Here is a 27,795-nt window from a genome sequence, read left to right on the forward strand (position 1 = left end):
TGCTATGTTATGTTTCAGTACTGGTTAAGCTGCCTGCTATATACTCGTGTACCATTACCTCTGCTGATACGTTTCAGTACAGGTTTAGCTGTCTGCTATATACTCCTCTACCATTACCTCTGCTGATATGTTTCAGTACTGGTTTAGCTGTCTGCTATATACTCTTGTACCATTACCTCTGCTGATATGTTTCAGTACAGGTTTAGCTGTCTGCTATATACTCCTCTACCATTACCTCTGCTGAAATGTTTCAGTACTGGTTTAGCTGTCTGCTATATACTCTTGTACCATTACCTCTGCTGATATGTTTCAGTACTGGTTTGGCTGTCTGCTATATGTGGATGGGTGTCTTCTGGTAAGTATATATCATTTTTTAAGACACTCTCAGCTTTGTTGGTACTTTTTCTTATAAAGTTTTAAATGTATAGTGTATATATTTGCTATGAGTCAGGTCTGTGTATTTCCCTTTGCAGTCTAACAGTTTCAGCATGGAAATTATGTTTATGGGAGTTTTTAGGCTTACCTGGGGTTCCAGTTAGTTGTAACTTGGAGTCCTGTTTTTTTAAATTATTTTGTGTGCTTAGGCTCGCAATGACGCAGAATGTTACTTTTTATTGCAACACTTCTGGAGCGAAAATTATTTGGCACGAAGTTGCGCCATTTCTTGCAACTTTTTTGACGCAAGTTTTTTTGGCGCCAAGTTGCGCCTGTTATGAAGCAAGATGCATCATGTAATCTTATTTAAGCTTTGGCGGCAAAAGTTTTTTTTCTCTGCATTTGCGCCATTCTTGGCGCCAAAATGTGTTAAAGTCTCTCCCTCTATTGCTTTCTGCTCTTATTTGATTCATAGGGCTCGATTTATCATTCGTATTCTCCTATATTTTCTCCTAAAAGTTAATTCTGAGAAATAATTCCCCTATTTATCATTCAAAAATACGCCTAAAATTGGGCAAGTACGACTGTAAAATTCTCCTACTCTGTTCTCACTCTCCTTGGAGAACATGTTCTCCAAAAAAGGGTTAAATTAGATCTTTTTAGTCGTATTTCATATAGTTCTCATAATTCTCCTAGTTACAAATTTATCATTTATGTTCTCCTGTGGAGGACTGAAAGTTCTCCTGCAAGTTCCTGCATTAAAGTTCTCCATAGCTACAGTGGAGAACAGCATTAGAAATCTATTCTCTACCAGTCATGAAAGCAGTTACACAAAAAAGGGTCTCTAAAAGGTGCAAAAATTATCTATAACAAAGCACAATAATAATGGTTATTGGAGCGCAATTATAATTTATGATGGAGTGAAAAAAAATATATAATGTGGCGTCAAAATAATATATAACATAGCACAAAAAATATATATCTATTGGGGCATAAAAATAAGATATAAAAAAGCGCTAAAATTGAAGCACAAAACAATGAAAATGTAGATCTATTTTTTTATATCAAAGTTTGCTGAAGAGGGGTGTTAACAAAGCTACTAGGAAGGCTGTATAAAGATTTCTCTTGGTTTATATATGATTGACATGGAGAATAGATGCTTATTTTTAGTGATAAATAAGGAGAAGCTACTAATCCAACTGGATAAATTTATCATTATTTCTCCTCAGCTCGCCTATGGAGAAAAAACAACTTTTTTATGATAAATACGAGCGCACATGTGAGCCTCTCCTAAGGAGAGCTGCGGAGAACTGATAGAACAGAAAGGATAATTCCCCAAATTATTGATAAATCAAGCCCATAGAGGGCTAGGTTGCTTGCTTTTGATTTTACTTTTGTATAAAGCATTTTTTCCCATTCCTGAAACTGATATTTAGAGGAAATTGGATATTTTGTTTAAATGTTATTTATTTTATTTTTTTGTTACATTTTGCAAGATGTCTCAAACTGATCCTGCCTCTGATGTTACTGTAGTAACTAAGCTGCCTGAACACAATTCTACCAAAGCTAAATGTGTATGTTGTAAATTAGCTGATCTTACTTATTCAGCTCAAATATGTGGCACTTGTTAGGAAAAATTATTACATGCTGATAATGTTTCTATAAGTACAAATACATCTACTGTTAAACCTTCACAGTCTAATGTACATGATATTCCTGTAGATATTAAAGATTATATTGCTGCAGCATTAGAGAAGACTATGACTGCTATTCCGCCTTCAAATAAACGTAAACGGTCTCTCCTAACTTCTCATAAATCTGATGAAGTTTGTATTGATCGACAGCATACTGAAGTATCTTCTCCTGATGAGGATTTCTCTGGCTCAGAGGATCCTACATCAGAGACTGAAATTGATAATAAAATATCCGGAGCAGCAGTTAAAACATTTTTCCTCTCTTTATTTAGCTTCCAAACAGCTTACATTAAAACAAGAACAAAAATAAACAGACTGCACATGCCCTTAGTACACAAATAAGCTTACGCGTTTCGGCATTCACACCATACTCATAGCTCTCTGTGTTCCCTCACTTTAAAGGGCTATTTAAAAGGGATTTAAAAACATCTGATTCGCTAAGGGATGATTAGCAAGTTAACTCCATTACTGATTAAAATGACAAATTTGTAATCTATAATGTGTTTAACATTTCCTTATAATTATGTAAATAATAATGTTCATGTTTACACCAACTAGTTGTTTGCAATTAGTAAACCTCCAAGACCTTGGCAACCTGAATTAAATACATGAGAGAACTTTAAATATTTATATTCATTCAAATTTGTACTTTACTCCTTTATAGTTACATGTGTATATTACTCATTGAATGTATTCCACTCCTATGTATATCTTGTTTGTCGCCGCTTATAGGTACAGATTCAAGTAATGTTTGCCACATATAACTATGTATACCCATGATATGAAGACCTCTTTAATACAAAATAGGTTTCATTTAATCTAACTTGAGTATACCACTCATTTCTTCTATAAAGGTAAGACGAGTCCACGGATTCATCCTTTACTTGTGGAATATTATCCTTCCCTACAGGAAGTGACAAAGAGCACCACAGCAGAGCTGTCTATATAGCTCCTCCCTTAGCTCCACCCCCTAGTCATTCTCTTTGCCTACTCTAAGTACTAGGAAGGGTAAAGTGAAAGAGGTGGTAAAATATTAGTTTTTAATTTCTTCAAACAAGAGTTTGTTATTTTAAATGGTACCGGTTTGTACTATTTACTCTCAGGCAGCAGATGGATAAAGATTGCTGCCTGGAGGATGATGATCATAGCATTTGTAACTAAGGTCCATTGCTGTTCCCACAGAGGCTGAGGAGTACAGGAAACTTCAGTGTGAGGAACAGTTTCATGCTATGCAGCAATGAGATATGTTCAGTCATATTTTTTCTGGAGAGACTGTATTTCAGAAAGGCTGACATTATACCCAGGAGGGTAAGGGTAAGCAGTAATCCTAGAGCTAAAAGAAGGGCATTACTTACCTTGCATATGGGGCCAATTACAAATATGGTTGACACTGAATGGCAAATGTTTGTGAGCAAACGTTTCTCCAACATAGGTGTGTCCGGTCCACGGCGTCATCCTTACTTGTGGGATATTCTCTTCCCCAACAGGAAATGGCAAAGAGCCCAGCAAAGCTGGTCACATGATCCCTCCTAGGCTCCGCCTACCCCAGTCATTCTCTTTGCCGTTGTACAGGCAACATCTCCACGGAGATGGCTTAGAGTTTTTTAGTGTTTAAAATACTTTTAAGGCTTTAAGACACTGTGGTGAAAATTTGGTGAATTTTGAACAATTCCTTCATGTTTTTTCGCAATTGCAGTAATAAAGTGTGTTCAGTTTAAAATTTAAAGTGACAGTAACGGTTTTATTTTAAAACGTTTTTTGTACTTTGTTATCAAGTTTATGCCTGTTTAACATGTCTGAACTACCAGATAGACTGTGTTCTGAATGTGGGGAAGCCAGAATTCCTATTCATTTAAATAAATGTGATTTATGTGACAATGACAATGATGCCCAAGATGATTCCTCAAGTGAGGGGAGTAAGCATGGTACTGCATCATTCCCTCCTTCGTCTACACGAGTCTTGCCCACTCAGGAGGCCCCTAGTACATCTAGCGCGCCAATACTCCTTACTATGCAACAATTAACGGCTGTAATGGATAATTCTGTCAAAAACATTTTAGCCAAAATGAACACTTATCAGCGTAAGCGCGACTGCTCTGTTTTAGATACTGAAGAGCATGACGACGCTGATAATAATATTTCTGAAGGGCCCCTAACCCAGTCTGATGGGGCCAGGGAGGTTTTGTCTGAGGGAGAAATTACTGATTCAGGGAACATTTCTCAACAAGCTGAACCTGATGTGATTGCATTTAAATTTAAGTTGGAACATCTCCGCATTCTGCTTAAGGAGGTATTATCCACTCTGGATGATTGTGACAAGTTGGTCATCCCAGAGAAACTATGTAAAATGGACAAGTTCCTAGAGGTGCCGGGGCTCCCAGAAGCTTTTCATATACCCAAGCGGGTGGCGGACATTGTTAATAAAGAATGGGAAAGGCCCGGTATTCCTTTCGTCCCTCCCCCCATATTTAAAAAATTGTTTCCTATGGTCGACCCCAGAAAGGACTTATGGCAGACAGTCCCCAAGGTCGAGGGAGCGGTTTCCACTTTAAACAAACGCACCACTATACCCATAGAGGATAGTTGTGCTTTCAAAGATCCTATGGATAAAAAATTAGAAGGTTTGCTTAAAAAGATGTTTGTTCAGCAGGGTTACCTTCTACAACCAATTTCATGCATTGTCCCTGTCGCTACAGCCGCATGTTTCTGGTTCGATGAGCTGATAAAGGCGGTCGATAGTGATTCTCCTCCTTTTGAGGAGATTATGGACAGAATCAATGCTCTCAAATTGGCTAATTCTTTCACCCTAGACGCCACTTTGCAATTGGCTAGGTTAGCGGCTAAGAATTCTGGGTTTGCTATTGTGGCGCGCAGAGCGCTTTGGTTGAAATCTTGGTCGGCTGATGCGTCTTCCAAGAACAAGCTACTTAACATTCCTTTCAAGGGGAAAACGCTGTTTGGCCCTGACTTGAAAGAGATTATCTCTGATATCACTGGGGGTAAGGGCCACGCCCTTCCTCAGGATCGGCCTTTCAAGGCAAAAAATAAACCTAATTTTCGTCCCTTTCGTAGAAACGGACCAGCCCAAGGTGCTACGTCCTCTAAGCAAGAGGGTAATTCTTCTCAAGCCAAGCCAGCTTGGAGACCAATGCAAGGCTGGAACAAGGGAAAGCAGGCCAAGAAACCTGCCACTGCTACCAAGACAGCATGAAATGTTGGCCCCCGATCCGGGACCGGATCTGGTGGGGGGCAGACTCTCTCTCTTCGCTCAGGCTTGGGCAAGAGATGTTCTGGATCCTTGGGCGCTAGAAATAGTCTCCCAAGGTTATCTTCTGGAATTCAAGGGACTTCCCCCAAGGGGGAGGTTCCACAGGTCTCAGTTGTCTTCAGACCACATGAAAAGACAGGCATTCTTACATTGTGTAGAAGACCTGTTAAAAATGGGAGTGATTCATCCTGTTCCATTAAGAGAACAAGGGATGGGGTTCTACTCCAATCTGTTTATAGTTCCCAAGAAAGAGGGAACGTTCAGACCAATCTTAGATCTCAAGATCTTAAACAAGTTTCTCAAGGTTCCATCGTTCAAGATGGAAACCATTCGAACAATTCTTCCTTCCATCCAGGAAGGTCAATTCATGACCACGGTGGATTTAAAGGATGCGTATCTACATATTCCTATCCACAAGGAACATCATCGGTCCCTGAGGTTCGCATTCCTGGACAAACATTACCAGTTCGTGGCGCTTCCTTTCGGATTAGCCACTGCTCCAAGGATTTTCACAAAGGTACTAGGGTCCCTTCTAGCTGTGCTAAGACCAAGGGGCATTGCTGTAGTACCTTACTTGGACGACATTCTGATTCAAGCGTCGTCCCTTCCTCAAGCAAAGGCTCACACGGACATTGTCCTGGCCTTTCTCAGATCTCACGGATGGAAAGTGAACGTGGAAAAGAGTTCTCTATCTCCGTCAACAAGGGTTCCCTTCTTGGGAACCATAATAGACTCCTTAGAAATGAGGATTTTTCTGACAGAGGCCAGAAAAACAAAACTTCTAGACTCTTGTCGGATACTTCATTCCGTTCCTCTTCCTTCCATAGCTCAGTGCATGGAAGTGATCGGGTTGATGGTAGCGGCAATGGACATAGTTCCTTTTGCACGCATTCATCTAAGACCATTACAACTGTGCATGCTCAGTCAGTGGAATGGGGACTATACAGACTTGTCTCCGCAGATACAAGTAAATCAGAGGACCAGAGACTCACTCCGTTGGTGGCTGTCCCTGGACAACCTGTCACGAGGGATGACATTCCGCAGACCAGAGTGGGTCATTGTCACGACCGACGCCAGTCTGATGGGCTGGGGCGCGGTCTGGGGATCCCTGAAAGCTCAGGGTCTTTGGTCTCGGGAAGAATCTCTTCTACCGATAAATATTCTGGAACTGAGAGCGATATTCAATGCTCTCAAGGCTTGGCCTCAGCTTGCGAGGGCCAAGTTCATACGGTTTCAATCAGACAACATGACAACTGTTGCGTACATCAACCATCAGGGGGGAACAAGGAGTTCCCTGGCGATGGAAGAAGTGACCAAAATCATTCTATGGGCGGAGTTTCACTCCTGCCACCTGTCTGCTATCCACATCCCAGGAGTGGAAAATTGGGAAGCGGATTTTCTGAGTCTTCAGACATTGCATCCGGGGGAGTGGGAACTCCATCCGGAAATCTTTGCCCAAGTCACTCAGCTGTGGGGCATTCCAGACATGGATCTGATGGCCTCTCGTCAGAACTTCAAAGTTCCTTGCTACGGGTCCAGATCCAGGGATCCCAAGGCGGCTCTAGTGGATGCACTAGTAGCACCTTGGACCTTCAAACTAGCTTATGTGTTCCCGCCGTTTCCTCTCATCCCCAGGCTGGTAGCCAGGATCAATCAGGAGAGGGCGTCGGTGATCTTGATAGCTCCTGCGTGGCCACGCAGGACTTGGTATGCAGATCTGGTGAATATGTCATCGGCTCCACCTTGGAAGCTACCTTTGAGACGAGACCTTCTTGTTCAGGGTCCGTTCGAACATCCGAATCTGGTTTCACTCCAGCTGACTGCTTGGAGATTGAACGCTTGATCTTATCGAAGCGAGGGTTCTCAGATCCTGTTATCGATACTCTTGTTCAGGCCAGGAAGCCTGTAACTAGAAAGATTTACCACAAAATTTGGAAAAAATATATCTGTTGGTGTGAATCTAAAGGATTCCCTTGGGACAAGGTTAAGATTCCTAGGATTCTATCCTTCCTTCAAGAAGGATTGGAAAAAGGTTTATCTGCAAGTTCCCTGAAGGGACAGATTTCTGCCTTGTCTGTGTTACTTCACAAAAAGCTGGCCGCTGTGCCAGATGTTCAAGCTTTTGTTCAGGCTCTGGTTAGAATTAAGCCTGTTTACAAACCTTTGACTCCTCCTTGGAGTCTCAATTTAGTTCTTTCAGTTCTTCAGGGGGTTCCGTTTGAACCCTTGCATTCCGTTGATATTAAGTTATTATCTTGGAAAGTTTTGTTTTTAGTTGCAATTTCTTCTGCTAGAAGAGTTTCAGAATTATCTGCTCTGCAGTGTTCTCCTCCTTATCTGGTGTTCCATGCAGATAAGGTGGTTTTACGTACTAAACCTGGTTTTCTTCCAAAAGTTGTTTCTAACAAAAACATTAACCAGGAGATTATCGTACCTTCTCTGTGTCCGAAACCAGTTTCGAAGAAGGAACGTTTGTTGCACAATTTGGATGTTGTTCGCGCTCTAAAATTCTATTTAGATGCTACAAAGGATTTTAGACAAACATCTTCCTTGTTTGTTGTTTATTCCGGTAAAAGGAGAGGTCAAAAAGCAACTTCTACCTCTCTCTCTTTTTGGATTAAAAGCATCATCAGATTGGCTTATGAGACTGCCGGACGGCAGCCTCCCGAAAGAATCACAGCTCATTCCACTAGGGCTGTGGCTTCCACATGGGCCTTCAAGAACGAGGCTTCTGTTGATCAGATATGTAGGGCAGCGACTTGGTCTTCACTGCACACTTTTACCAAATTTTACAAGTTTGATACTTTTGCTTCTTCTGAGGCTATTTTTGGGAGAAAGGTTTTGCAAGCCGTGGTGCCTTCCATTTAGGTGACCTGATTTGCTCCCTCCCTTCATCCGTGTCCTAAAGCTTTGGTATTGGTTCCCACAAGTAAGGATGACGCCGTGGACCGGACACACCTATGTTGGAGAAAACAGAATTTATGTTTACCTGATAAATTACTTTCTCCAACGGTGTGTCCGGTCCACGGCCCGCCCTGGTTTTTTTAATCAGGTCTGATAATTTATTTTCTTTAACTACAGTCACCACGGTACCATATGGTTTCTCCTATGCAAATATTCCTCCTTAACGTCGGTCGAATGACTGGGGTAGGCGGAGCCTAGGAGGGATCATGTGACCAGCTTTGCTGGGCTCTTTGCCATTTCCTGTTGGGGAAGAGAATATCCCACAAGTAAGGATGACGCCGTGGACCGGACACACCGTTGGAGAAAGTAATTTATCAGGTAAACATAAATTCTGTTTTTTTGATTTGGGAGTGCTTTAACGTTTTTGTGGGCAATAAACGTTTTTGGCAACTTTATTAGGGCACACATGGCTTAACTTTCGGGTCTTAGAACCCACATGGCTAGTTATAACCGCTCTGGTGTGGTTCTTTAAGGCTGAGGAAACATCGAGTTAGATGGACGGGGCCTATTTTCACGCCTCAGATGCGCAGTTAGTTTTATCAGCAAGCTCTAACTCCTGAGAACCCTGGTGTATGTTTTGGGCCAAATCGAAGCTTTTACCCCACACTTTTGATCCCTGAGGGCAGGTAGGGCCACAGCAGGGCTGTGGCAAGGTGCTGAGGGTTTTTTCCGGATCTGGGCCTATTTTTGATCCGGTTTGGAAATTAAGAGGTTAATTGTTTAAAAAAAAATTGTGGTGCAATCTTAACTACCTATAGTGTGTCTACTCTACATACAAAATTTTGAAAAATTTGGTGCATGTTTAGGCTGTTTTGCAGAACGTGTATGCTTTTTTTCTCTTAAAGGCGCAGTACCGTTTTTTAAGATTATTTTTTTCACTAAATAAAGTGTTTTCATGCTTGTTTGTAGTCATTACTAGCCTGTTCAACATGTCTGACATTGAGGAAAGTCAATGTTCAATATGTTTAGAAGCCATTGTGGAACCTCCACTTAGAATGTGTCCCTCATGCACTGAAAGGTCAATAAATTGCAAAGAACATATTTTAGCTACTAAAAGTATGTCGCAGGATGATTCTCAGTCAGAAGAGAATCAGGTTATGCCATCTAATTCTCCCCAAGTGTCACAACCATTAACGCCCGCACAGGCGACGCCAAGTACTTCTAGTGCGTCTAATTCTTTCACCTTGCAAGATATGGCCGCAGTTATGAATACTACCCTCACAGAGGTTTTATCTAAGCTGCCTGGGTTGCAGGGGAAGCGCAGCAGGTCTGGTTTGGAGAACAAACGCAGAGCCATCTGACGCTTTATTAGCTATATCCGATGTACCCTCACAATGTTCTGAAGTGAGGGATTTGCTGGCTAAGGGAGAGATTTCTGACTTAGGAAATATGTTCCCTCAGACAGATACAGATATGACGGCTTTTAAATTTAAACTAGAACACCTCCGCTTATTGCTCAGGGAGGTTTTAGCGACTCTGGATGATTGTGACCCTATTGTAGTTCCAGAGAAATTGTGTAAAATGGACAGAGGTTCCTGTCTACACTGATGTTTTTCCGGTCCCTTAGAGGATTTCGGAAATTGTTACTAAGGAGTGGGATAGACCAGATATTCTGTTCGCTCCCCCTCCTACTTTTAAGAAAATGTTTCCCATATCAGACGCCGTGCGGGACTCGTGGCAGACGGTCCCTAAGGTGGAGGGAGCTATTTCTACCCTGGCTAAGCCTACAACTATACCTATTGAGGACAGTTGTGCTTTCAAAGATCCTATGGATAAAAAATTAGAGGGTCTCCTGAAGAAAATATTTGTTCATCAAGGTTTTCTTCTCCAACCTATAGCGTGCATCGTTCCTGTAACTACTGCAGCATCCTTTTGGTTCGAGGCTCTGGAAGAGGCTCTTCAGGTTAAGACTCCATTAGAGGATGTTCTGGATAGAATTAGGGCTCTCAAGCTAGCTAATTCTTTCATTACAGATGCCGCTTTTCAATTGGCTAAATTAGCGGCAAAGAATTCAGGTTTTGCCATTTTAGCGCGTAGAGCGTTATGGCTTAAGTCCTGGTCTACTGATGTGTCATCAAAAGCTAAGCTTTTAGCCATCCCTTTCAAGGGTAAGACCCTATTCGGGCCTGAACTGAAAGAGATCATTTCAGACATCACTGGAGGGAAAGGCCATGCCCTTCCTCAAGATAAGACGAATAAGATGAGGACCAAACAAAATAATTTTCGTTCCTTTCGAAACTTCAAAGGTGGTCCCTCTTCCTCTGCCGCAAAGCAAGATGGGAATCTTGCTCAATCCAAGTCAGTATGGAGACCTAACCAAACTTGGAACAAGGGTAAACAGGCCAAGAAGCCCGCTGCTGCCACCAAGACAGCATGAAGGGGTAGCCCCCGATCCGGGACCGGATCTAGTAGGGGGCAGACTTTCTCTCTTCGCTCAGGCTTGGGCAAGAGACGTTCAGGACTCCTGGGCTTTAGAAATAGTAACCCAGGGGTATCTTCTAGATTTCAAAGATTCTCCCCCAAGGGGGAGATTCCATCTTTCTCAATTGTCTGTAAACCAGACAAAAAGGGAGGCGTTCTTACGCTGTGTAGAAGACCTATATTCCATGGGAGTGATCTGCCCAGTTCCGGAAACAGAACATGGGCAAGGGTTCTACTCCAATCTGTTTGTGGTTCCCAAAAAAGAGGGAACTTTCAGACCAATTTTGGATCTCAAGATCCTAAACAAATTCCTCAGAGTCCTATCCTTCAAGATGGAGACCATTCGGACTATTTTGCCAATGATCCAGGAGGGTCAATATATGACCACCGTGGACTTAAAGGATGCGTATCTACACATTCCTATCCACAAAGATCACCAGTTTGTGGCTCTTCCCTTCGGGTTGGCCACAGCTCCCAGAATTTTCACAAAGGTGCTAGGGTCCCTTCTGGCGGTTCTAAGGCTGCGGGGCATAGCTGTAGCGCCTTATCTGGACGATATCTTAATCCAGGCGTCAACGTACCAACTAGCGAAGTCTCACACAGACATCGTGTTGGTTTTTCTATGATCTCACGGATGGAAAGTGAACGTAAAAAAGAGTTCACTTATCCCTCTCACAAGTGTTCCATTCCTGGGAACTCTGATAGATTCGGTGGACATGAAAAATTTTCTGACGGAGGTCAGGAAATCAAAGATTTTATCCATCTGCCGAGCTCTTCATTCCATTCCTCGGCCGTCAGTGGCTCAGTGTATGGAGGTAATCCGTTTAATGGTAGCGGCAATGGACATAGTTCCGTTTGCTCGCTTGCATCTCAGACCACTGCAACTTTGCATGCTCAAACAGTGGAATGGGGATTATGCAGATTTATCTCCTCAGATAAATCTGGACCAAGAGACCAGAAACTCTCTTCTTTGGTGGTTGTCACAGGATCATCTGTCCAAGGGAATCTGTTTCCGCATGCCAGCGTGAGTCATAGTGACAACGGACGCCAGCCTATTGGGCTGGGGTGCAGTCTGGAATTCCCTGAAAGCACAGGGTTTGTGGACTCAGGAGGAGACACTCCTCCCAATAAATATTCTAGAACTGAGAGCGATATTCAATGCGCTTCAGGCGTGGCCTCAGCTGGCATCGGCCAGATTCGTAAGATTTCAGTCGGACAATATCACGACTGTAGCATATATCAATCATCAGGGGGGAACAAAGAGTTATCTAGCGATGATAGAGGTTACCAAAATAAATTGATGGGCAGAAACTCACTCTTGCCATCTATCAGCAATCTATATCCCAGGAGTGGAGAACTGGGAAGCGGATTTTCTAAGTCGCCAGACTTTTCATCCGGGGGAGCGGGAACTCCATCCGGAGGTGTTTGCACAATTGTTTCAGCAATGGGGCACACCAGAATTGGATCTGATGGCGTCTCGTCAGAATGCCAAACTTCCTCGTTACGGGTCCAGGTCAAGGGATCCTCAGGCAGTACTGATAGATCCTCTGCCAGTACCCTGGTCGTTCAACCTGGCTTATGTGTTTCCACCATTTCCTCTCCTTCCTCGTTTGATTGCCAGAATCAAACAGGAGAGAGCTTCAGTGATTTTTATAGCACCTGCGTGGCCACGCAGGACTTGGTATGCAGACCTGGTGGACATGTCATCTCTTCCACCATGGACTCTGCCACTGAGACAGGACCTTCTGATTCAAGGTCCGTTCCAGCATCCAAATCTAGTTTCTCTGCGACTGACTGCTTGGAGATTGAACGCTTGATCTTATCCAAGCGGGGGTTCTCTGAGTCGGTCATAGATACCTTGATTCAGGCTCAAAAGCCTGTCACCAGGAAAATTTATCATAAGATATGGCGTAAATATCTTTATTGGTGCAAATCCAAAGGCTACTCATGGAGTAAGATCAGGATTCCTAGGATTTTGTCCTTTCTGCACGAAGGATTGGAGAAGGGGCTTATCAATTCTACTGCACAAGCGTCTGGCAGATGTTCCAGACGTTCAGTCGTTCTGTTAGGCTTTAGTTAGAATCAAGCCTGTGTTTAAACCTGTTGCTCCGCCATGGAGTTTGAATTTAGTTCTTAAAGTTCTTCAAGGGGTTCCGTTTGAACCTATGCATTCCATAGATATTAAGCTTATATCTTGGAAAGTTCTGTTTTTAGTTGCTATCTCTTCGGCTCGAAGAGTTTCTGAACTATCTGCATTGCAATGCGACTCGCCTTATCTTGTTTTCCATGCTGATAAGGTGGTTCTGCGTACCAAACCTGGATTCCTTCCTAAGGTTGTTACTAATAAGAATATTAATCAGGAAATTGTTGTTCCTTCTCTGTGTCTTAATCCTTCCTCTAAGAAGGAGCGTCTATTGCACAACTTGGACGTGGTTTGTGCTTTAAAGTTTTACTTGCAAGCGACCAAAGATTTTCATCAAACATCTTCTTTGTTTGTTGTCTATTCTGGAAAACGTAGAGGTCAAAAAGCTACGGCTACCTCTCTCGCCTTTTGGCTAAAAAGCATCATCCGTTTGGCATACGAGACTGCTGGACAGCAGCCTCCTGAAAGAATTACAGCTCATTCTACTAGAGCGGTGGCTTCCACATGGGCTTTTAAAAATGATGCTTCTGTTGAACAGATTTATAAGGCTGCGACTTGGTCTTTGCTTCATACCTTTTACAAATTTTACAAATTTGATACCTTTGCTTCTTCGGAGGCTCTTTTTGGGAGAAAAGTTCTTCAAGCAGTGGTGCCTTCTGTTTAACCATCTGTCTTGTCCCTCCCGTTCATCCGTGTCCTGTAGCTTTGGTATTGTATCCCACAAGTAAAGGATAAATCCGTGGACTAGTCTTACCTTTATAGAAGAAAACTAAATTTATGCTTACCTGATAAATTGATTTCTTCTATGGTAAGACGAGTCCATGGCCCGCCCTGTCATTTTAAGACGGATTATATTTTTTTGATTTAAACTCAGTCACCTCGGCACCTTGTAGTTTCTCCTTTTTCGTCCTGTACCTTCGGTCGAATGACTGGGGGGTGGAGCTAAGGGAGGAGCTATATAGACAGCTCTGCAGTGGTGCTCTTTGCCACTTCCTGTAGGGAAGGATAATATCCCACAAGTAAAGGATGAATCCGTGGACTCGTCTTACCATAGAAGAAATCAATTTATCAGGTAAGCATAAATTTAGTTTTTTCTTAATTGATGACTATATATATATATATATATATATATATATATATATATGTATGTGTGGTCACTTATGAAACCTAATCTAGTTACAGAAATTAATTAAATCATAGGCCGAATTGAGTCCAGTTGGATGTCTGGTTTTTAGTTGGAATATATTGGAAGACGGGGGGGGGTAGTGAGGACACCGGCCTTTATGTTGAAGAGATGATCTCTTATGCGTGAACGTGTCTCTCTCTTGACGTCATCCCTACATATTGTAGTACACAGAAGGGTCGCTCCTAACCATGGGGTATTATTCATTTACTGAAATTGATAAATCAACCTTTCCTTTTAAGATTGAATATATTTGTTCTTTATTAAAGAAAGTATTGTTTACTTTGGGTATTGAGGAATCTAGTCCTCTTGATAACAAAAATAGCAAACGTTTGAATTCTGTTTTTAAAACTTCTGAGGTTACTCATGAAGTTTTTCCTATTTCAGATGCTATCTCTCATATGTTTACTAAGTTATGGTCTAAACTTGGTGCTTCTTTTAACCCTTCTTCTAGGTTTAAAAAGCTATATCCTTTACCTGTGGCTAATTTAGAGTTTTGGGAAAAAAGTCCCTACGGTTGATGGGGCTATTTATACTCTATTCCTATGGAAGATAGCACTTCCTTTAAGGATCCTTTAGATAGGAAGATTGAATCCTATCTTAGAAAAGCATATTTACCTACTGACTATATTCTTAGACCTGCCATTTCTATGGCTGATGTTGCTGCTGCTTCAACGTTTTGGTTAGACAGTTTAGCTTAACAGTTAACAGATCCTGAATTGTCTAGCATTGTTCTTTTACTTCAACATGCTAATCATTTCATTTGTGATGCTATATTTGATGTCATTAAGATTGCTATTAAATCTATGTCTTTAGCTATTCTTACTAGAAGAGCTTTGTGGCTTAAATCTGATATGGTGTCTAAATCTAGATTACTATCTTTATCATTTCAGGGTAGTAATTTTATTTGGTTCTCAATTGGATTCTATTATCTTCACTATTGCCAAGGGAGTTTTTCTGCCCCAAGATAAAAAATCTAAGGGCAAATTTAAAGCTCCCAATCGTTTTCGCTCCTTTCGTCAGAATAGAGACAAAAGAACTCTCCTGAAAAAGACAACAATGTCGGGGGGCGGAGCGAACAGCCGACCATGATGGCCGCATCTCACTAAATCTCTGTTAATGGACTGGGTGTCAAAGCTTATGAAAGACACTGACACAACCTAAGGTCTCAAGTTCGGTCTCGGAACTGCAATATAGAAGCTCCAAAATCAAACCGTATCATTTTTATTTCTGCCCGAGCAGCCGGTGCAGTATTAAGACTGCTCAACGTATCAGAGGCCTATACTAGTAAAGTTTTGCGCACATTATATTGAATGTGGCCTCTCCGACATATGAACTTTTGATACTATGCTGAGCTGCTCGCAACAGCGACAAGACACAGTCACATACTATCACCGATTGTGATTGAGGAAAGATGATCTAGAAAACGGATCCCATAACGTTTGCTAAGATCATCAACATCAGGGCAGAAATAAAGAAATGTCTCCACTCCTCTTGGGAAGGTATACACAGACGATTTCTCCCTGAGAAAAATAGTACTCACTGGCACCATTTTAAAATAAAAAACTTCTTGATTGAAGAACCTAAACTAACACCTCACTTTACCTCTTCCTACATTAACACAGGCAAAGAAAATGACTGAGGGAGGAGGGAAAGGGAGGAGCTATATATACAGCTCTGCTGTGGTGCTCTTTGCAACTTCCTGCTGGCAGGAGGTTTAATCCCACAAGTAAGGATGAAATCCGTGGACTCGTCATATCGTAAAAGAAATAAATTTATCAGTTAAGCATAAATTTCCTTTTTTTGTATGATTTTTTACTCCTTTTTCTTTCACCCCACTACTTGGCTATTCATTAAACTGAATTGTGGGTGTGGTGAGGGGTGAATTTATAGGCATTTTGAGGTTTGGGAACATTGCCCCTCCTGGTAGGATTGTATATCCCATACGTCACGAGCTCATGGACTCTTGCCAATATGAAAGAAATTAATTTATCAGGTAAGTTCTTACATAAATTATGTTTTCTGATGTTTTGCCTTTTCAGACAAACGCTTTCAGTTTGTAGCTCTCCCGTTTGGCCTTGCCACAGCTCCCAGAATTTTCTCAAAAGTCTTGGGGGCTCTCTTGGCAGTGGTCAGGGCTCAGGGAATCGCGGTGGCGCTCTATCTGGACGACATTTTGGTTTTCAACAAGCAAACTCTCATACAGAGATCTTGTTGTCTTTTCTATGTTCCCAAGGATGGAAAGTGAATCAGGAGAAGAGTTCCCTTGTTCCAGCTACAAGGGTGCTTTTCTTAGGGACCATAATACATTCCCTATCAATGAAAATATTTCTGACGGAGGTCGGAAAAGAAAAAATGATTTCCTCTTACCTCTCTCTACAGTCTACTGTTCGGCTATCAGTGGCTCAATGTATGGAGGTAATTGGTCTGATGGTTGCTTCCATGGACATCATTCCTTTTGCTCGATTCCATTTGCAAGCTCTGTAGTTATGCATGCTCAGTCAATGGAACGTGGATTATGCGGATCTGTCTCAGATGATAGATCTAGATCAGTCGACAAGAGACTCTCTCCCTTGGTGGTTTTCTCAGAAACATCTGTCTCAGGGAACTTGCCTTCAGAGTCCTTCCTGGCTGATTGTGACCACAGACTCCAGCCTGTTGGGCTGGGGAGCAGTCTGTGACTCGGGAGGAGTCTGCTCTCCCCATAAAAATCTTGGAGTTAAGAGAGATTTATAATGCTCTGATGGCTTGGCCTCAGTTGTCCTTAGCCCGGTTTATTAGGTTCTATCAGGGAGGAACTCTGAGTTCCTTAGCCATGAAAGAGGTGGCGCACATTATTCACTGGGCAGAAGCTCAAAATTGCTGTCTCTCTGCCATCCTTGGGCAGAATCCTTGGGAAGCCACATTCCAGGAGTGGACAACTGGGAAGCGGATTTTCTGAGCAGACTTTTCATCATGGGGAGTGGGAACTCCATTCGGAGGTGTTCTTCAGCTTAATCCTCAGATGGGGGGTGCCGGAGCTGGAACTGATAATGTCTCGGCAGAACGCCAAGCCACGAAGGTACGGTTCAAGGTTTAGAGATCCTCAGGCCGCTCTGATAGATGCTCTGCCGGTTCCTTGGGATTTCAGTCTAGCATACCTATTTCTTCAGTTTGCTCTCCTTCCACAAGTCATTGCTCGTATCAAACAGGAGAGAGCGTCAGTGATTCTAATAGCTCCTGCGTGGCCTCGCAGGATCTGTTGCAGATGTTGTCTCTTCCACCTTGGAGACTGCCTCTGAGGAAGGACCTTCTACTTCAGCTGACTGCTTGGAGATTGAACGCTTAGTTCTGTCTAAGCGTAGTTTTTCTGAGTCGTCATTGAGACCATGATTCAGGCTCGCAAGCCTGTTACTAGAAAGATTTACCATAAGATATGGCGTAAATATCTTTATTGGTGTGAATCCAAGGGCTACTCTTGGAGTAGAATCAGGATTCCTATGATTTTGAAGGGTTTGTCGGTCAGTACCCCAAAGGGTCAGATCTATTTTGCTACATAAGCGTCTGGCGGATGTGCCAGATGTGCAATCTTTTTGTCAGGCCTTGGTCAGAATCAGGCCTGTGTTTAAGTCTATTGATCCTCCTTGAAGCCTTAACCTTGTTCTTAAAGTTTTGCAGCAGGCTATACATTCCATAGATATTAAGTTGTTATCTTGGAAGGTTTTGTTTCTTGTTGCTATCTCTTCTGCTCGGAGAATCTCGGAACTCTCAGCTTTGCAGTGTGATTCACCTTACCTTATCTTTCATGCCGATAAGGCGGTTCTTCGTAATAAATTGGGGTTTCTTCCTAAAGTTGTTTCGGATAGAAATCTTAATCAAGAAATTGTTCCTTCTCTATGCCCTAATTATTCTCCTCATTCTTCTTCTTATAAAGAATGTTTGTTTAAAAACCTCAATGTTGTGCATGCTCTAAAACTCTACCTACAGGCGACTACGGATTTTCGCCAGTCTTCTGCTCTGTTTGTTTGTTTCTCTGGGAAACATAAAGGTCAGAAAACTACTGCTACTTCTCTCTCTCTCTCTGATTGAGAAGGTTAATTCATTTGTCCTATGAGACTGCTGGACTGCAGCCTCCTGAGAGAATTACAGCTCATTCTACTAGGGCTGTCTCTTCGTCTTTCAAAATAGAAGCTTCTGTGGAACAGATTTTCAAGCCTGCAACTTGGTCTTCTCTGCATACTTTTTCCAAATTTGATACTTTTGCCTCGGCTGAGGCTTCTTTTGGGAGAAAGGTTCTTCAAGCGGTTGTGCCTTCTGTTTAGGTCTACCTGTCTTTTCCCTCCCTAGTCCTCTGTGTCCTCTAGCTTTGGGTATTGGTTCCCAACAGTAATTGAGGATGCCGTGGACTCACCATATCTTAGGAAAGAAAAAAAAAATGTATGCTTACCTGATAAATTTATTTATTTCCTCATATGGTGAGTCCACAGTTCCGCCTTTTTATTTTAAAACAGTTTTGTTGACTAAACCTCAGGCACCTTTACACCTTATGTTACTCCTTTTTTCTCCATTTACCCTCGGTCGAATGGCTGGGGTTTGTGGGAAGGGGAGTGATACTTAACAGCTTGGCTATGGTGCTCTTTGCCTCCTCCTGCTGGCCAGGAGTGATATTTCCAACAGTAATTGAGGACGCCGTGGACTCGCCATATCCGGAAAGAGATACATTTTTCAGGTAAGCATAATTTTATTTATTTATTTATTTTTTTTTCATCATACTTTATAAAAAAAAAAAAAACTTTTTAGTAAATTATATGATATGATGAAAATAATTTTATCTTTAAAAAGTCAATTTAACGGTATATAATATGTGTGGGTACAGTAAATGAGTAAAAGGAAAAGTACAGCTAAACAAATTCAAAAATGGTCTGGTCACTAAGGGGTTAAGTACACTGGATGTGCAAAAATCACTTAGAAATGTGTACTTATAACTACAAAAGGCATTACATGGGTGTATGTGAAATTGTCTCTCAAATCCAAGCATAATTATGTAAAGATCTTCGCACTACAGATCTCACTGTTTTTTTCTCGCCAACAAAAGGGTAGCAAGCTTTTTTTCAAAACCCTCCAAAAATATTTATAACCCTCAAAACCCTTATATATTAAATATTTATAAGCCTAATAGAAAAACACATGCATACGAAAAAATATAGGCGATTTTAAAATGCTCTATGCAGAAGGCAGCGTAATGTGATTTATATTTGCTGCAGGATTTAATTTTTAAAGTGCACTCACTGCTAACTTCGCTCCACAGTGTGAAATGTTCCTTTCCAGTGAGCTCCATTACTTTCAATAGGAGACAGCTCGCCACTTGCAGGGACTGCCCTTTTTTTGCGATAATTCAACCAGGGCAGCAGAGGGACGGTGTGAAAAGTCACGCCAGAACTTACAAATTTTAGATCATCTGGCCCTTAGTCATTTGCTTCTCTAAGTGAACATTCTAATGTAAAAATTGCATATTCTAAATTTGTTGTGAGCATGTCATTTTTGCATTGCTGTCCATAGTTAACTGCCCTTCGCAGAGGAATTAAACACATAAGTAAGGCCCAGCTTAGGGGTTTGCAAACATTACAGCTTCCAATCAGAACATGACTTGTGATTGGCAGGATGTGTGACTGCTGCTCCTTGTGGTGACATAGCAGGAATCAATATATGTTAATAATAATTGAAATATTTACAGGTATATTTACAGCAAAACAGTCCAAATAATGAATACAGGGCAACTCTACCACAACCCCAATTTGTGCAACACTCCTAAAATAAAATAATCACAGAATTGTATCCCAAAGAAATATACTTAGCCAAATTCTCCAATGTGTTCAACATCAGCCATCCTTTCAGGAACAGGATAAGAAGAGAGAAGAGAAAAATAGAGAGAGTTTCCCAATGTTATTCTTATTTCAAAGGGGTTTGGCCTAGCACGTGCCAGTCAAGGCTAATGGGAGTGTCTTTAATTAAACACCTAGTTTAGAGAGAAAGGTGTATCTTGGGAGAAGGGATTTTAATAACAGCTAGGTCAGTAAGCGATGTCACCACACTTCTGCTTGGCTGACCTGCAGTTTTCTGGTAGAGCGTTTTAAAGCTTACAACTCTTAAATAGGAGGACTTTGGTTATATGTTCGATCCTTTTGAGGAGGCTAACACATAGCATCAATAATAAAAAAAGATTTAAAAAAAGTTAAATAATTACCATGACCATTTTTTAAATTAGAATGTTCCTCTTGCCTCCAGGATTAAACACAAAATTCTCACTCTGACAAACAAAGCCCTCAATTGCACTGCTCCCCCCTGCATCTTAGACCTTGTCTCCAAATACTCTCCCTCCCATCCCCTTCGTTCCGCTCATGATGATCTACTCTCCTCCTCTTATGGAACTCTCTGCCTCGCTCCACAAGAATCTCCCCTAGTTTTAAAAGCTTCAAGTGCTCCCTGAAGACTCTACTATTCAGGGAGGCTTACAACCTACACTAACCTTCCTATCTCCACTGCTATCCCCTAAAACCCCATAGCATGTAAGCCTATGAGCCCAGCTGTTTGTAGTTCACCTTCATAAGAGCCAACTACAGCAGTGCAACTCTCGGCAGGACCCTTTCTCCCATTTGATCCCTGTAATTGTTTTTTTTATACCACCTATGTTCATAGACCTGCGGAACCTGATGGCACTCTACAAATACCTGATAATAATAATAAATATTACCTGAGTAGTAGCCTGAGCCTTAGTTTACCGTGCAGCTGCTCTCGGTGGGCACCATCCCATAGGGAAAGCTATTCAGCACTGTCTGTCCCTAGTTGAGCTCTTCTTTTTCCTATTTCCCTCAAAGAATGGTGAAAGTCCACAAGATCATCACTGTGGGATGTTTATTCCCTGGTAACCAGGAAGGAGACAAACCCACCCTACGTTCTAGAGTTCTGATCTTCCCATATATTTAATTCCCCACAGTCAATCAGATTTCGGCTTTTGTCTGTTTTATATTACACGAAGACCTCTAAATCAGCACTCACTTAATTTGTCTTATTCCATATACTGCACATTAGGTTCTGCAGCTCTCATTGTACATAAAACCGTAAACCCTAAAATTATTCCTAAAGGTTAAAATATGTTATTAAAAATGTGATTAAAAAATATGTGACTAAGGTAATGCCAAATCCTACATCTGTTTCCATAAACTCTCTCTATGCTCACAGTGATAAGCTGAATAATTATTAAAACTGTTCCGGGTCCGTGCCTGACGTGCATTTCGCCAAGAAGCTTTGTCTAAGGGGATTTTATATTTGGATTGGAGTAATAGAGTTTATGGCAATAGATGTACGATATGGTAGTACCTTATTTACATATTTTCAATCAATGCATTTTAACCTTCTCAAATGATTTTAGAGTTTACTATTTATGTATGAAGAGAGCTGCAGCACCTTACATTCAGGATATGGAATACGGCTTAGATTAAGTGAGTGCTGATTTAGATGATTCTTTTCTCTTTACTAATATAAATTAATACTTTAAAGGGTTTTACAATAAAAAGCTTTGTGAAGTTTCCTCCTGTTATAAATAGTTTCTCTTTGTCATTTTCTGTAGCTGGTATCTATTCTAATTATTCTTAATGTATTGACAAATGTCTGTGTTTAACATTAGTTACCGAAAGCATTTGTGCTACAGTGACTGTAGGAGAAATCTGATACTGGATGAAGCAAAAATCCGGAAAAAAAAAATATTTTTGTCTTTTATAAGTGGTATTTGCCTTATATAGAGGCTGTATTAAAGAGACACTGAATACATTTTTTTCTTTCATGATTCAGATAGAGCATGCAATTTTAAGCAACTTTCTAATTTACTCCTATTATCAATTTTTCTTCATTCTCTTGGTATCTTTATTTGAAAAGCAAGAATGTAAGTTTAGATGCCGGCCCATTTTTTGTGAACAATCTGGGTTGTTCTCCCTGATTGGTGGATTAATTTAACCGACCAATACAAACAAGTGCTGTCCAGTGTCTGAACCAAAAAATAGCTTAGATGCCTTCTTTTTCAATAAAGATAGCAAAAGAACGAAGAAAATTTGATAATAGGAGTAAATTAGAAAGTTGCTTAAAATTGCTGCTCTATCTGAATCACAAAAGAAAAAATGTGGGTTCAGTGTCCCTTTAATAAACAACATCCGTAGTTCCCATATGGAAAAGTATCATACCTTTTCAAATAGGTGCTTGACTTCAAACACCTAGGTGCTCCAGTCAACTAAAAATGAACCCCTTGCTCCACCAAGATATCCATTTGTGCCAGCCGCCTGTCTCTGCCAGATGCACCCCTAATATATCCCAGTGTGACTGGGCCCTTTCCAGGTCATGCTGCCGGTAACAATTTTTTATTAAAGGGACATGAAACACAAACTCTTTTTTTCATGATTCAGATAGCGCTTGTCATTTCAAACCACTTTCTAATTTACTTTTATCTTTTGTTTGTTTGCATGTCTGGAGCACTATATGGCAGCAGTTTTGCAAGAATGTTATCCATAAGCGTTAGATGGCAGCACTATTACCTGCCATGTAGTGATCCAGACCTCTACGTGGGTATCTCTTCAACGAATAACGTGACAACGAAGCTAAAACAGAAGTCAATTGGAAGTTTGTCTGAATCACAAAAGAAATGTTTTGGGTTTCATTGCTGCTACTAATGTGCTTTATATCCAGATATTATCTTTTAAAGAACAAACTACTGATATAGGGGAGATATTGAGCTGAGTTGAAGTTAGAATAGACTCGTAGTAAAACGGTTTTCATTTTTATGTCTCTTTAAATAACAAAATGGATTTAAACAATGTGATTTTACCGGTTAACACTTCTAACATGTTTTCTACGTGAGAAATGTAACACTCTCTGCGCTTTTATTCTTGCGTTCCGTTGTTAATTAACACAAAATCAATTTGTTGACTCCTACAATATTATGTTATCAAGTGAAAATAGTAAAGTGATGTAAATCAATATGGAACCATCAGGTTTTAACAGATTATTGGTTTTAAGTTAATGGAATCTGAAAGATTTCTTAACTGGCTGTCATGATCTACTTCATCATTGATATATTCATTAGAATTCCTAGAGCTCAGTGGTATCAGGTAAATGCTGATTGATTACAGCCCTAGTAACAGTCTGTGTAGACCTTGATAAGGATTTCAAAGATGTAATTTTGTACAACCTCCTGTGTTTTATAATACAGCAGCGTCCCTATGAACAAACGCTTTCGACAGGATTCTGACCTCACCTGCTTGCAGAAGGTAAACAAGTTTTTTTTTTTATCATTATATTTTATTTTGTGTGGGTAGTTTACACATAATAATATTAATAAAAAAAGACTAACTGCTGCACTTTGTTAAAAGCAGATTATTTTTGCTTTTGTATTTAACCCATGCTAAATACACAGGAAAATGTTTTGTACCAGAGGTGCTCTTCTGTTGCACAAAGAAATACAGATGTGTCACTCTTTAGCTACGGGGGGCTGCTGCTGATTAGCTTTTCAGCAAAGAACAAGCTTTATGCTATATCATGGGCTAACACAGAAGCATATGGAACAGTGGTTGTAATTATACCTGTGTAGTCAAACATTTTTCTTATTCCATCAAAGAGAGGATACTTTAAAATGTGTATATACATTCTCTTTATTTAAATGTTCCTGACCTGAATAAACCACCATTTTGGTTGTCCCTGTTAGCCAGTTATGCACAGATTATCTGTTAGTGTAAATATGTAAACCTCCTTATTTAAAGGGACAATAAACACATTATGTTTAGAATTATGTATTATGATAGCCATATTTAAAATAAAAAAGTCTAAGTATACATGTATGTACCCAAAAGTCCTCTTCTGTGCTGCAGTTTATTTTAATGTAGCATGCTTCCGCCCTGGATAAAGCTGTTGGCTGGTTTACCCAGTGAGGGAATGTGCTACATAAATTTGAACAGCGTGGTGGGTACACACAGTATGATCATACAGCAAGCCCTTGATGGGTTTTTTTTTGGTTTTTTTTAAACACAGCACCCTAGAGGACGGACAGAAATGAATGATAAGTGGGCTCATAAATATATACACAATGTTAATTAAAGAGAGATAAAGTGATATACATTACTATCACTTTAAAGAAAAAGAACAATTGCACATAGAAACTGTTTTAGAGAGACAAAGTTTCTCTCATATTTATTAACTGCAAAATGCAGGTGTCATGAATGGATGTCATTAGCAAGGATACAAGTGATAAATATGACATACAAAATAGCATGCAGCTTAAAATTGTTGCAAAAATATTTACATAGAAAAATGAGACAGACCAATAGGTTTCAAGAGGTAAATTATCACTATGCTGTAGAATGAATGTAACGGATATAAGTAAACAGATACTGACAGACAAAATCTGCTAAAGCTGGCTAGCTGAAACCGTAAACTTAAAAGCATGGGGGTACCTCCCAAACCGTCCACCTTTTGTTTCTCACAAAAAGAACTTCCAACTTGAGGCTGATTAAACCACCGGTAGGTGTATGACTTTGTGCTCCCACAGCTCTGTACACATAAGCCGCCTTCTGGCGATGGCGTCACTGAGAGGGTGTGTCAGCAACCATACACACCTCTCCTCCGATTGGTAGAATGTCGATCTTTCAGCCCAAACAGCCGTGGAGCCCGTCCTGGCTCAGATACTTTAATACAAACGGCTGTGATGTAAATCAGCAAACTGGAGTCGAAGTATGGTAGCTTTGAAGCAGGCAGTGAACACAGTTCGGTGTGATACAACTCAGCGGGGTAAATCCGATCTCACCAGTTAGATGATTACTGGATGTCCGGAAAGCACCTCCCACCATCTCACAAGACACTGCAAATTTCAGACTCCACACAATATGAGGTCAAATGTCTCAAAGACATATGCGAACACAGTCCACAATTAGTGTCCACAAATAAAGCAACACATATAGTGTCAGGACAAACACACTTAGTGCCAACCTCATGAGCGTTTCACCCCCACAATTTCCATGTGTGTCAAGGGCTTCATCAGGGCATGATTGGTTTCTCAGAACCACCTCCTTTATAGCACCTGTGCGTGCTCAGGTGATCCACCTATCTATTTCTTAAAGTGAACTCACATAGTATGCTACAACTTATACATATATGTAGAGAACAGTTATACCCAAAACAGAAATCACCATATAGCCTAAATAGTAGCAACTTTATTCCTAGTGCTAAAACTAAAACGGCTATATAATTAAAGGCACATTCATCACTAAATGATATGGCACTCACTCTCATCAATATAAAGATTATACTAGAGGCAATACCCCCTTTTTTTTTTTGAAAACAGAGAAATTACTCATTGGATATAGAAATTAAACTTACTGAAGAACTTATACATTATAAAAAGCAAACATTCACATCTTTCATTTAGACCAAAGCGGATCTAGTCCCTAACCTAAAAATCCATTTGGCTTCTTTTTGAAGCAGAACCTTATTATTATCCCCACCTCTCCCAAAGGAGATGGCCCTTTTTGGTTTTGCCAACATAGAAGACCGGGCAAGAACAACGTAAGAGATAGATAACCCCTGTAGAATTGCAGTTGAAAAAAAACCTAATATAGCGTTTTACACCATCTACTGAAAAGGTTTTAGTACTATCCATGTGGGTACAGTAGACACAATGGCCGCCGGGAAAGCTTCCCTTAATACCTTTATTTCTCTTGTAAGATGTATCGTGTCCACGGATTCATCCATACTTGTGGGATATTCTCCTTCCCTACAGGAAGTGGCAGAGTGAGCACCCACAGCAGAGCTGTCTATATAGCTCCTCCCTTAGCTCCACCCCCCAGTCATTCTCTCTGCCTGCTTAACTGCTAGGAAGGGCAAAGAGGAGTGTGGTGACAAAAATGTTAGTTTTTATTTTCTCAAGCAAAAGTTTGTTATTTTAAATGGTACCGGTGTGTACTATTTACTCTCTGGCAGAAAAGGGATGAAGATTTCTGCAAGGAGGATGATGATCTTAGCATTTTGTAACTAAGATCCACTGCTGTTCTCACAAGGGCTGAAGAGTACAGGAAAACTTCAGTTGGGGGAACAGTTTGCAGGCTAAACTGCTTTGAGGTATGTTCAGCCTATTTTTTTCTAGACAGACTGTGTTATTTCTAGAAAAGGCTGGCAATATCCCCATGAGGGAAAGGTAAGCTGTATTCAGTAAAAGAGGAATCCAAGCTTGCATAAAGGGCTCATTAGTTACTGGTGACACTGATAGGAAAAAACGTTTTGGTTTAATTACAAATAAAACTTTTTTTGAGGGACTTTAAGGGGTCTTTGTGGCTTGTTTAAAGGTTATTAACCCACATGGCTAGTTTAAGAAACACTCTGTGGTGTTTTTCTCTTGTTAAGTGTGTTCAGTCCACGGGTCATCCATTACTTATGGGATATATTCTCCTTCCCAACAGGAAGTTGCAAGAGGATCACCCAAGCAGAGCTGCTATATAGCTCCTCCCCTCACATGTCATATCCAGTCATTCTCTTGCAACCCTCAACAAAGAAGGAGGTCGCGAGAGGAGCTGGAGTTTTTACTTAACTATTCTTCAATCAAAAGTTTGTTATTTTAAATGGCACCGGAGTGTGCTGTTTTTCTATCTCAGGCAGTATTTGGAAGAAGAAACTGCCTGCGTTTTTTTTCTATGATCTTAGCAGGTGTAACTAAGATCCACTGGCTGTTCTCGACATTCTGAGGAGTGGGGTAACTTCAGAAACTGGGAATAGCATGCGGGGTCCTCCGCAAATGAGGTATGTACAGTACATTATTTTCTGGGAATGGAATTGACTAAGAAAATACTGCTGTTACCGTATGATGTAAGTACAGCCTTAAATGCAGTAGTGGCAACTGGTATCAGGCTGATAAATGTATGCGCAGTCGAGTTATTTTCTAGGGACTAGAATTTGACTGAGAAAATGCTGTTAAAACTGAAATAATACTTAAGCCTTATCTGCAGTGGTAGCGACTGGTAGCAGGCTTAGTGATAACTTTGCATGACATTGGAAAATGTTGTTTTTTAATAAAACGTTTACTGGCATGTTATTCGTTTTTGTGAGGTACTTTGGTGATAAATCTCTTTGGGCATGATTTTTTCCACATGGCTAACATATATTTTCTGCATGGAAACCGTTATATCAGGGCTCCCACTGTTGTAATAGGAGTGGGAGGGACCTTGTTTTAGTGCCTTGTTGCGCAGTTAAAATTCTAGCACAGTCTTCCTGCTTCTTCCTCCTTGATCCAGGACGTCTCTAGAGAGCTCAGGGGTCTGCAAAATTCATTTTTGAGGGAGGTAATCAGTCACAGCAGATCTGTGACAGTGTGCTTGACTGTGATTAAAAGCGTTAAATCTTAATTGATATCTGTTTTATCCGTTTTGGGTATTGAGGGGTTAATCATCCTTTTGCTAATGGGTGCAATCCTCTGCTAATAATACACTTCTTGTTAAGAATTGTTTAATTATATCTGTATTTTTGAAGCGCTGCAGCGTTTTTTATATTGCTTGTAAACTTATTGAAAGTGATTTCCAAGCTTGCTAGTTTCATTGCTAAGTCTGTTTAAACATGTCTGATTCAGAGGAAACTGTTTGTTCATCATGTTCAAAAGCCAATGTGGAGCCCAATAGAACTACCACTCACAAGGGTTCCTTTTCTAGGGACTCTTATAGATTCTGTAGAGATGAAGATTTACCTG

At 40.7% G+C, this 27,795-nt stretch overlaps 1 protein-coding gene across 1 annotated transcript in view; it reads left to right on the top strand.

Annotated features, from left to right (window-relative positions):
- MYSM1 (Myb like, SWIRM and MPN domains 1) overlaps positions 1–27,795 on the top strand; it is a 287,009-nt gene that overhangs the window by 237,107 nt on the left and 22,107 nt on the right. The window contains exon 19 of the mRNA XM_053693624.1: positions 23,284–23,341. Within this exon, the coding sequence (XP_053549599.1) occupies positions 23,284–23,341 (58 nt within the window). The remainder of the gene's footprint in view (positions 1–23,283; positions 23,342–27,795) is intronic.

Source organism: Bombina bombina, chromosome 10 (assembly GCF_027579735.1).
Source record: "Bombina bombina isolate aBomBom1 chromosome 10, aBomBom1.pri, whole genome shotgun sequence".
In the NCBI taxonomy this organism is placed as follows: Eukaryota; Metazoa; Chordata; class Amphibia; order Anura; family Bombinatoridae; genus Bombina; species Bombina bombina.